This window comes from Adiantum capillus-veneris, chromosome 11 (assembly GCF_014529385.1).
Source record: "Adiantum capillus-veneris isolate H3 chromosome 11, ASM1452938v2, whole genome shotgun sequence".
NCBI lineage: Eukaryota > Viridiplantae > Streptophyta > Polypodiopsida > Polypodiales > Pteridaceae > Adiantum > Adiantum capillus-veneris.
The window spans coordinates 72,720,095-72,731,798 of NC_140941.1; the positions used below are offsets into that span (position 1 = coordinate 72,720,095).

At 43.8% G+C, this 11,704-nt stretch overlaps 1 protein-coding gene across 1 annotated transcript in view; it reads right to left on the reverse strand.

Annotated features, from left to right (window-relative positions):
* Window positions 1-8,407: 8,407 nt before the first annotated feature.
* Window positions 8,408-11,704, reverse strand: part of LOC147447441 (putative methyltransferase PMT23) — a 5,151-nt gene continuing 1,854 nt past the window's right edge. The window contains exons 2-9 of the mRNA XM_086523232.1: window positions 11,356-11,704; window positions 11,072-11,221; window positions 10,459-10,729; window positions 10,032-10,142; window positions 9,661-9,835; window positions 9,310-9,576; window positions 9,036-9,230; window positions 8,408-8,946 (exon numbers count right to left, since the gene is read on the reverse strand). The exon at window positions 11,356-11,704 is cut by the window's right edge and continues 782 nt beyond it. Coding sequence (XP_086379358.1) covers window positions 8,739-8,946; window positions 9,036-9,230; window positions 9,310-9,576; window positions 9,661-9,835; window positions 10,032-10,142; window positions 10,459-10,729; window positions 11,072-11,221; window positions 11,356-11,704 — 1,726 coding nt within the window. The 3' untranslated portion in view covers window positions 8,408-8,738. The remainder of the gene's footprint in view (window positions 8,947-9,035; window positions 9,231-9,309; window positions 9,577-9,660; window positions 9,836-10,031; window positions 10,143-10,458; window positions 10,730-11,071; window positions 11,222-11,355) is intronic.

An 11,704-nucleotide genomic window follows, 5' to 3' on the forward strand; every position in this document is an offset into this window, starting at 1 on the left:
GAGCTTTCTAGCCGTATTGAGTGGGGCAAATATTGCAATCAATGCATTCCAAGAGTCCAAACTCTGGACAGGAAGCTCCTCGAGCACTTGTGTAGAGCCACATGCCTTCAAGATGTAAGCATAGCCTTCAGGACGAAAGTATAGGTGACTGAATTTGGAGAGATACACTTGCTTTGTATCCGATGGAAATGCTATAGATTTTTTTGGTTCTGCTCTTGTTGCGCACATCCCGCAATCTGTGCATTCCAAGAGATGACATTCCAGATAGGAAGCACCTCAAGCACTTTTTGTGCTTTCTCAAGCGCTCCATATTTGGCATACATATCGCCCAAGGAAATACCAAGCACGGTCACATATGTTTTCAACAGCCTTTGACTAACAATATAATTGTGCCCATATCAGCATCTTGCGTAGAGCCACATGCCTTCAAGATACATTCGTGGGTAATTGCATCTGGAGAGAGGCCCTTGCTTTGCATTCGTTGAAAATAGCCGAGAGCTTTTTGGCCATAATCAACATCTTGCGTAGAGATACATGCCGTCAAGATAGATGTGTGGGTGATTGCATTTGGAGAGAGGCCCTTGCTTTGCATACATATCGAAAAAGACAATGGCACATGTCTTCAAGATGCATGCGTAGGTGATTGCATTTGTCTTTCATGCAATGCGAATTCTTGGGCCCTTGCTTTGCATCTGCTGAAAACGAACAGAATACCGGACGACTGCAATTGATAGAGAACTGTGACAATCATTGGTGCAACTTCAAGATGCATGCGTAGGTGATTGCATCTGTCTTTCATGCAATGCGAATTCTTGGGCCCTTGCTTCGCATCTGCTGAAAACGGACTACAATTGATAGACAATTGTGACAGTCATTGGTGCAACGACGATTGGTATAGAGCTGTCGTTGATTCGATGTTAAAAATAACGAAGATTTTTTTACTTTTCGGTTTCGAAATCTTGACATGTGGAGGCTTGAGAGCTCGAGAATTGAAAAGAGCCTGCTACACTAACGAAGTAAAAACGATCAAATGTCCCACAAATCGATGGCAGGTAGTCGACTTCGTCCGCAACTCAAGGAATTGCCCACTCAAGAGGAGAGACCACGATGGTAGCATACCTGGAGAAGATGGAGAACAAAAAAAGGTGTGAGGCTTTGACTGCAAGGATTTGCAACCACGTGGAGCCTCACACCTCTCTTTTTAATTATATATATATATATATATATATATATATATATATATATATATATATATATATATATATATATATATATATATATATATATATATATATATATATATATATATATATATATATATATATATATATATATATATATATACATCCATTAATTCAAGTGTGCTCTAATTAAGTACTTTGTGTAAATTCAAGATAGTGGTTAATTAATAAGCAAGACAATGGTCCCCAAAGAGTTGGTCTAACGAATAGATTTTGGCCTCTCAACCTACTGGTTGTGGATTCGAATCCCCCATTGGGTTGCCTCTAGAGGGACACCTTGTGCTCACCTGGTGTTCACGTTGCTAGGGCTCTTGCCCTTAGACACTCAAGTGCATCCTCCTCTTGGGGTGGATCACCCGAGGAGGAGGTTCCTAGTTGGTTGCTACGAGTTCTCTCTGTTGTTCCTAGCACGTGGTGCATCAATTAGGTGGCCATGGTGATGCCTATGCGTGGCTCTTGCCCGTCAATGGTACGCGGCCCTTGCCCGACCATGTTTCATGGCTAATATTTAGAAGGGATAAGCACCTCCCCGTGGGCCTTTGGTGTGTCGCGGGGGCAAGACAATGGTCGCATAGACACATAAGTTTTGAGACAGCACATGCTAGTTGATTAACCACTTAGAACGTGAAGTTTGCTCGAGAGATTGCTTGAGTTTGAATAGTTGCCTCAAGCATTTGAGATGAGATTTTATATTGATGTATCTTTTCTATAAAAGTATGATATTTGTAGGCATTGCCATTAAAAAAAGGGCATTATTGTTTCTTTTTGAGACTGCTCGCATGAAGAAAAAAGCTACAATGAACTGCCTTCATTTGAAATAGAAAGTATTTCAAAAGAAGGCAGTTCAATATTGACAACTTGTCTAGTCCAAGGGGTAACAATTGCAGACATATATTTTGAGGACACTACCAACGGGTTTAGGGTAGTGTAGTTTCCAATCATAGACGGGATAGTATCACACAAAGAAATTACTCTCTCTCTCTCTCTCTCTCTCTCTCTCTCACACACACACACACACACACACACACACATCGCACTACCAACCCTTTGGTGCACAATGGCCCTTGCGAATATGACATAGTGATGGGTCAACTAATGTATCTATCCACTATCTACTTCTACTATATATTACGATTTATCTATTATATTTATATATTAAGAAGGCTAGAGCTAGATCTAGTCCCTTTTTTCAACCATGCTCATGCCACGTAAAAATGAAATGAAATGAAATAAAATGTTATATTAAACGTCTTCAAAAGGCCAAAATGACCTATGAGACCAAACTATTCAAGCTACAATGTGGGTGGGTATGTGGGGATATAATGGGTAAGAGCTTTTACAAAGGTTGGTACAAGATGAGCAGTGTGTACAATCCTCGAAAGAGCTAAATCACAAAAGATCCATCATCGGTCTCGTTGGTGGATCTCATCAATCTCCTCCATGGTCAGTAGTCTGATCGGGTGTCGTGCATGTCGGACCAAAGTGACCCAAATCCTCTGATGCACCCTCCATCGATGATGTGTAGTCCTTCGTAGTCATGGGCGTCTGGATCTCCTTAGCTCAGTCGCTTGGTCGATAAGCATGCCTCTGGTGTAAGGAGAATGTGAGCTTTGTTGGTAGCTGCTCCTCCGACTGCCCAGTGTCTTCTCTAAAGAAGTCGGTAATCCGTCTCTAAGACTGACTAGCCTCTCCTCTCATCAAGCTCTCTATGTGCCTGCTTGAGCAAAAATAGTCCGAGACATCTCTGGTCCTCATACCCCAGGACTCTATAGAGTAGTCCAAATCCCTCTCTGAACAGGCAGTGAAAGTGGCCTCGTATCTCATAGTAAATTGGGTAGTGGCATGTGTAGTGCAACTCTGTCCCAGGCTCCATGTGACATAGGGGATATGTTTTGGCCTCTGCTGGTACTCCACTGTATCTACCCGTCTCAACCCGAAGCTGGTGTGAAGATGTGTGTATCTGGCCAATAGCACATTGTATCCCATGAGGTAAGTGGGTGTCCATGTATCTGGACCTCGTCACAAAACCATCCTTGGTAAGCTAGAGAAGATGCCATCTTTGTGCCCAGCTCCTGTGCCAGCTGTATCCAAGTTCTCTTGGTATCTAGCTGAGTCGGGTTGTCCTAGCGGATGAGCATGGTGATCTCAGATTTTGTAAGAGTCGGAGAGGATGTAGGGGGGCAATATGTCCATGTTGAACCCATGTACGTGAAACTATGATGTCATCTCCCCATACCAGCATGATGTATCTCCGTGCATAGCTAATTGTCGAGAGGACTCAAGTGCTAGGCAGGCATATCTATCTCTGCGGAGGTCCCATAAGCAGTGTATAAAGGAGACTGATCTGGTGAGCACCTCAACCACTAGTGGGGGGCAGCTAGCTCTACTCGAACAATTTCATGTGGCATTGAAGCCTTGGCTCTGATAATGTGCCAGATCATAGAGATCAGAGGCTTTTCCATGCCTCCCCATCCATCAGTACGATCCGACCTCCCATGATGGTCCAATGAAGGCCCCCATATCTCAACTCCATAGAGCAATGAGGAAGCCACCAGAGTTTCAAAAATCCACAGCTTCATATGAGGCTCGTGAGACTGAATATGTGAACACACCCTCTTTAATCCACGCAATGTTTCATAGGCTCTGGTCAGTCTAGTCTATAATGCTCTCCTCAATGAAAATGCTAGCCTACGAAATACCACCCCAAAGTAGGTGTAAGCATTTGTATACTCCAGTGTCTCATGGCCGTATGTGAATGCGGCGGCTGATCTCCTAATCCACTGCGGGGTGGTGTTAAACACCATGACCAAGGTTGACAAACAAACCACAATCGTGGGCAAACCTATGCAAAGCATCCAAATGACGTTGCATCCTCTCCAGAGAGTCAAAGATGAACACAATATCATCAGTATATAACAATAATGGAATCCATGTCCCTACCAGTTGTGCACCTCTATCACCATCTCTCTCAATATAGTCAAAAACCTAATCCATTGCGGGGTGGTGTTAAACACCATAACCAAGGTTGACAAACAAACCACAATCGTGGGCAAACCTATGCAAAGCATCCAAGTGACACTGCATCCCCTCCAGAGAGTCGAAGATGAACACAATATCATCAGTATATAACAATAGTGGAATCCATGTCCCTACCAGTTGTGCACCTCTATCACCATCTCTCTCAATATAGTCAAAAACCTCATCTACATACATATCAAATAGAGTAGGAGAGATCGGGCAACCCTGCTTCACCTCAATATTGGAGTGAACTAATGTAGATAGCCCCTCCGAAGTGCATACATGCCCCACTACTGACATGTATAATGTCATGATTCCCCAAATTAGCTTTGTGGGTACGCCCATCTCCTATAGTTTGTGCATCAATCTAGCTATGGACACTGCGTCAAATGCTTTGCGAAAGCCCATAAAGCTACAAAAAATCCGTTGGAAAGAGGGAAAGGGGAACACACCCAGCACACAAAACAATTGCCTCTCTATAGCCCAAGGTGTTTACATCACCCCCATTCACTAGAAAACACCATCAAAATTGCACACCTCCACATACAGATCATCGTCTACATGCATATCAACACGCGCCTGCTTCGCACAGCCGACAGAGCATACCATCCCAATTTTTCTTGTTTCTAGCAATCTCACAACACAAGCCTCTCTCTCTTTCTCTCTCACATACACAGACGGCCCGGGGGGGCACACACCACTCACATAATGGCACCATACACCTTGGAGCATAGCAAAGATGCAAAGGGGGAAAAGGGGGAAGAAACGGCACAAAATCTAGCAATGAATCTGCTCCAACTATGACAAAAATACCATCTACAACAATCGCACGACTCGACTCCACCGGCACAATCGCGATGAGCCCAAAAAACTTCAACAGCCTTCGCCTTCACCTCCGAAGGCTCTCCTCGTTGAGAGTGCAAGCAATACTATTCCTGATGGTTCCCTCATTGGCCCTTGGCTTCTCCAAAAAACCTTCCCCTCGAATGCAAAAAAACTACCTCTTGCAACTCCTATTTTTGTCGACCACTGCCTCTTTTAGCTTTCTTTCTTTCATGTGCATCGCTGCTATTCTTGGCATGTCTTGGACCCCAAGGCACGTGGGAGGGCATCCCTTGTTGTCACAGCGCCGTGAAAAGGGTAGGACGAACCAAAAACCGACACCCATTTGAGCCGCGGGAACAACCTTCAGCCGAACTCGCCACATCATCGTCTTTCTCAAACTGTCGCCGACGACACTGGTCGATAATATCCAGGGCCACACAACGGCGTGCCACCCATAGCCTCCGGCTACCGCCCCAATAGCACGCCATAGCTAGTCACGCAATGAGCTCCCAGAGCTCCTTTGAGATACTTTATGAGGTATCAATACTCCACTATATATACCCTTGTTCTGGCGGTCCTCCCCACATGTGGGTTTATTGGCTTGACACGTGGCTGACCCTCATGCATTTGACCCCCCAAGGGCCCCTCTTGGCCTCATAAAAAACTCTCAGAAAAAACTTTTTTTCCAACTGTCTGCCCTGCAAGTTGGTGCTTGATGATCCAATCCTCGAGCCGCAAAATCCCACCTATAGACCCGATTTTTAACTTCAATTTGTATTGATCCCGATGCTCCTCGACTTTTTCGGTCCCTCGAACAACGAGTCCCAAGTTGGGAAAAAGTCATTTGCTACCGGCAGCTACCGGCCATATTCAAACTTCAGTATCTTGCCGATCCCAACTCCTTTTGACATGCTTCCAAATCCTTTGGCCTTCTTATACCACATACTTCACATGAAAACCTGGCGAGGCTCCAAAAACCTCAGATGGCACACCGACCAATGCAGTCGATTGGACACATAACTAGCCCCCCTGAAATTTTCAATTGGCCATATCTTGGCAGCCAGGACTCCGATCGTCAATCCGAAAAGACTAACATGTACCGCAAGATGAGCACTTTAGGCCCCTACATTCACTTCAACTCAAATCTTTCATATGCAATTGTCCAATCCGGTATGGTTCTGCAAACCACTTTGCCCTTCAAGTTGTCATAACTTCCACTTCGTAGCTCTGTTTAGGAGTCGTCTGGACCAGCTCACACAGCATCTCAAGCTCCACCTCCCAAATCAGAAAAAACAGTCTGTTAAACACCTTTTCTTGCCATTCCAATTGGCCCATTATGGAGCCCATCAAGCCTAAAAAAACCACATTAGACATACATAACCGCTACCACCTGCCTGTCCAAGCCTTTTGTACTTGCTTCAGCACACTCCCATGCACCTATCAACATACATATCACTACTTGTGCCTCTGCCATGGTCAACAGACTTCGGCTGCACCACCGTCTCTTATGTGATCTGCCCTCCTCAATAATGGCTTTGAGTGTCAGAATGTGGTCAAACGGTAGAAAAACCTCTCATGAACCTTGCTTGCCCGTCGGCTACGTGTATCCCCTCCCTCTCTGGCCATCTACTCAATTGCTTCTCAGGAATGGATGTGTACAACCGTGCAAATCTATGTCCAATCATGATAGTGTGATAATTCCCAAGCTCCATAGGGTCTCCTAACTTCAAGATAGGTACAATAGTAAATAAACTACAAGTATCAAGCAGGCCCTCACACATGGCACAAATGAACATCACCACTAGGATCTCTGCAAGGAGATCCTTGGCATGTATAAAATGCTCAGCCATCATGATCATATGCTCTCCCAGTCATCATCCTATCAATGGCCTTCTTCACCATCTCAGCGGCGGTGAAAAAAGCACGTGTGTGGACATGGCTCCATGGGGGGGGGGGGGGTTGAGAAGAGGCGGCTGTCCCCAAGAACTGTGTACAAAAATGATGCATATTGGCCTCACGCCTCTGTAGAAGTAATGGCAGGAGGGGGGGAGTGCTCATGAAAGAGTCACCATGCCTCACCTAATATCCGGCATTACCTCCTAAATATGAGCAATCTGCAAGAGGGTGGGGTCATCTCTGAGACAGATGTCCATCTACTTAAGAGTTGGTCTCTTCTTCAAAAAGTCCTTCTTCGCTTCCATGGAGGGGAAGAGAGAGAGGGAGAGTTCCTAGCGTATGTGCATCGTGCAGAACTGACAATGCACTCTGCACCCTTCAAGCATTGAACGTTGCACTCTCCTTAAAGATCAAAATCCTTTGCAAAAACATGCAAACAAAAGCTACATCTAGAAAGCCAAGCTTACATTATTGGCAACAACTCCAAGTCCTCTCATGTAGGACAAAGGTTGTCTAGCTTGCTTTAATTATGCTCGCAAAATGGATGCAAGTGTATCAAAAAGCATAAATATGCACTACTAGATGCTTAATAATATAGATCATGGGTGTATTCCTATGCCATATGCTTATAAGGGAGCCTTTGTACATGTAAGACATTCACTTTTGTTAGCAATAAAGCCTACCTACCCTTTATTAACTCTCCCCATTTTGGTAGTACTAGCAAAGACCACCTTCTATCCTTGCCACTTTGTGACAAGAGGGGGAGTGAAAGTTTTGTTCGTGTTGGTAGTAACCAACACTTGGTTTGGTTTCCATACCTCTTTTTAGATTTCACGTGATCTTCTGTCATTTTTACTTTGCTTCTTTCATTTGATGCACTTCTTTCTTTTGATTATCTTTTTTAGTGCTTGAAGAAGCACACATATGTGAGTGGACATAAATTCTACATGAACATGCCTCCCTTGGGAAGCAAAAGAACCACTATAACATCAAAAGGAGGTGGTAATTATGTTCCAAGTGTACAAGTCCTCCCATAAGCAACATAATGGCCTTATAAGTGAGTTAGTTGTGGGGACATTAGCAATCCCATAATTGTTCTTGACATAGTTGACATAGTTGGCAATACTCATTTTGGGCTGCCACTTGGTACCACTATGGTATGCAAGTGTATTTTGAGAGAAAGAGATCTCAGAGAAGAGAGAGAGAGAGAGAGAATGTAAAATGGTAGTTTTGCGTATGGTTCCAACATGCCAAGCTAGTGATTTCAACACATTAAATGTAAAGACATCACAGAACATAGGGGCACGTTTGATTATTCATTTTGGTTGCATTGTAAAGGCCGGCCAAAATGCTTCCTGATCATTTTAAAACTTCACAGAAAAGAAAGAAGGCGAGCAAAGCCATGACTAAACTGCGTACAAGCAAGATTCCGGCTCAATGCACATTTTCGACTCAATTAGCATAGTGGGTAGCAATTTCAATTAACATTTTGACTCAATAGCATAGTTGGGTGCCTCTCAAAAGACCGCCATCCTCAGGACATGGACCTGGTGAGGAAAAGAATTAGCTGCATATGCCAGTCTTTCCCAAGGTTGGCTGCCCAAAGATACAAACGACCTCAACTTCTGAGGTAGTGGAGCTCCCGAGGACAACGTTATTCTCATCGTTAATGAATGAATTGCCAGCAAGCTGGAAGGTCAAGAATCAGACTTCTACCGACTCACACCTTTCCAGTGAGCACGGACACAAAGAATGGCCTTAGAAGGATGATTCCGGTCTCCACTTTGTCTTCTGCACAGCCACAAGCCCCTCTGTTCCCTTTGAAAATGTCATTCGGATTTCCCATTGCAACGATTCGAAGTAATCTTGCACCTCACTGACAAATTCACTCTTGTCCCTCACTACAACCCACCCTCCAGGTCTCAGAAGGCGATCCACCTCTGCAATGACGCCTTTGAGCTTGCATCTGCAATGAATAAAGTCCCATAACTTTGCATCACTTGAGGTTTCGGAAATGACATATCCAATCATCCTAACAGTCTTTACTGGCATTACCTTTTCTTTAGCTTGCCAAACAAATGGTCTACATGCAGAAGGTCGTAGGTTCGTGGATATGAATTAAATGCCTCACACCAGTCATGGTACATTCCAAACAGACCTCGATCAAATATTACGGGAAGAGTATCTGCTGCATCAGATGGGACAACATTCATCACCCAAACAGGAAGTGATGAAAGAGCCGCTGCAAACCTGCTCAACCAGTACAAAAAATTAGATTCTGCATTTACAATCATGTCAATAGACTAGTACTTCCCAAACCATTCATTACCCTCCATAGACCGCCCTCATATCCATCACATTTCTTATATTCTTCCACTCAATTCCAAGGCCTCGAAGATAGGACTTTTGTACAGCCCGCTGCCAATGTTCAGTATCTACCCGGAAATCAGCAGCAGCCGTCTTCCCATAGACACCCTTCTGATTGCTCAACCATGCTGGCGATTCTGTTAGCCGCAAAGGCCACTCCTGGGGCCATTCGGCACCACGCTCATCTTCATCAGGAATCTTGTGGATACATGCAGTCATGGGGACGTACCTGCGAAAACAGGGCATGTGTAAATGAGATGCTGATCCAAGAATGAGTATATTTGATTGAATGAAGGATATCAGACAAACCTACCATGCAGCATCAGGTTTATCATCTTCATCACACATTGGTGGGAAATCTTTCTTCCTATTTTCATAGCAATAATTGGAAGTGGGCTTTTGAAAGACAGCAGCTCCAATCGCTGTGGACTCATCAACAAACTTTGCCACGAGTTTCCAGCACATTGCATTCGTCAATTTCACCATAGCTGTAAGATAAAACGTTCATCATAAGCACATTGCATTCCTCAAGTTTATCACAGCTTCAAGATAAAACTTTCATCATAACCCTAACAACAATTGAATGTACACATCAACATTCCTAGTTTTTAACTTCGAAAGAAACCATCCTCTATAAATTAAAAACAAATCAGAGAGGACAAATACTCAGATGAAAGAAACAACCTTTCCAGATTTCAACATCTTCCTCTCCTGTCCAATATACGGGAGTAGCAGACCATACAAAATATCCTCCAGGCCTTAAAACTCGGTTGAGTTCCAAAAGTAGTTTACCACCTGGCACAAAGTGTAAGTATATCAAAACAGATAATCATAGGATTAAGCTCCATATGTATAGCTCATAACTAGCAACACAGCAATAGCATCAACACAAAAGAAAACCTTAAATAAGGCCAGACGGAAAGTGGCATGCAGAGGCAACAGTCAAAATATATGTGGGCATCTCATTTTCTGAATAACAACTTCTGGGAATGAAATAAACACGTAGCTTCATATAGCTCATTACAACTCTACCAGGTTATTTGACAGAGTATAAAACAAGTCACACCCCCTTGTCATGCATCTAATGCAACTGAAAGCACAGGTCACTTACCTTCAATATGCCATGGTACACGGCACCGTGCACAGTGAACAGCATCAAAGACGTTGCTGGGGAAAACCAGCCTTTGAGTTCCCATAACTGAAGATATCGCAGGAATTCCACGTTCAAGCGCCAGCTGAACTTGTGCTTCATGCTCGTCCTTGGGGGCAAAGGACATGGTGAGAACATCTCTGTCAAAGATATAACCTCCAAAACTTGCAACCCCACAGCCAACATCCAATATGACTCGGGTGCGCTTCCCCCAGGCAATCTTTGGAAAACTCTGGTTTACAAATGGCGCACCAAATTAGTATCAACATGCAAAGAAAAAGGAGTTCCAAAACATCGAGACCTGAATCGAAAGGTATACAACAGGACAGCAAGAATTGCAAGAGAAATTTTGAACAAAAAGGCATAATGTGTGCCAGAGGCAGAATCAAATTGTAAATAACATAAGAAGTCATTTTGCCTCCTTCAGATACACTAATATCGCCTCTGGTTGTAAACCTAAAGTGGAAGCCTCCTTTCTAAATAGGCTCGGAACAGCTTTTCCTTCATACCAGCACAGCATGCAAACATTCTATGAAAAAGTATAAACAGAATCCTTATGAATATTTGTACACACCTGCTCAAGGTAGTCTATGTAATGGAGAGCCCCATGTTTAAACTGCGTGCCCCCTCCCGGAAAAATGAGCCGATCATTGGTTTTCTTCACCCAATTTTGATCCTTCTTGTATGAAACAAGGCCAGGGTGAGGAACATTGGCATACCACACCTGAAACAAAGTTCCATCTTGTCAAAGAGGGCGTGAACCTAAAAGCCAGCCTTGAAATTTCCAGAAGGCAAATAGACTTGAGCAATGAATCTCTTAAAAATTTCAACTCTATTAGCAAACGTTGCAAGCAGTACCTCATTTCTACTTTGAGGCCAACGAATTGGTCTGCGATACCCTTCAGGAAAGGGTACCAAGCACGTCGGTGCTTGATCTGGGCAGTGTCTCTCTCTATGCTCATAATGCTTGGTACTAGGAAGAGCTTTGATTGCCTTCACATTGTCCAGGCAGGGAATATAATCTGTTGCACCATTTAACTCACAAAGGGTCCAGTCAATTTGCTTCTTCTGTCTTATGCCACCACCTTCTTGAGTAGAGGCTTTGGTTTTACTCCTTTTGCTAGACGTGGCTATTTCATCAGTATCATCATCATCTTCCATGTCCGAAGCAGCTGTTTTCTTTTTGCTGTTTTTGCTAGATACAGCT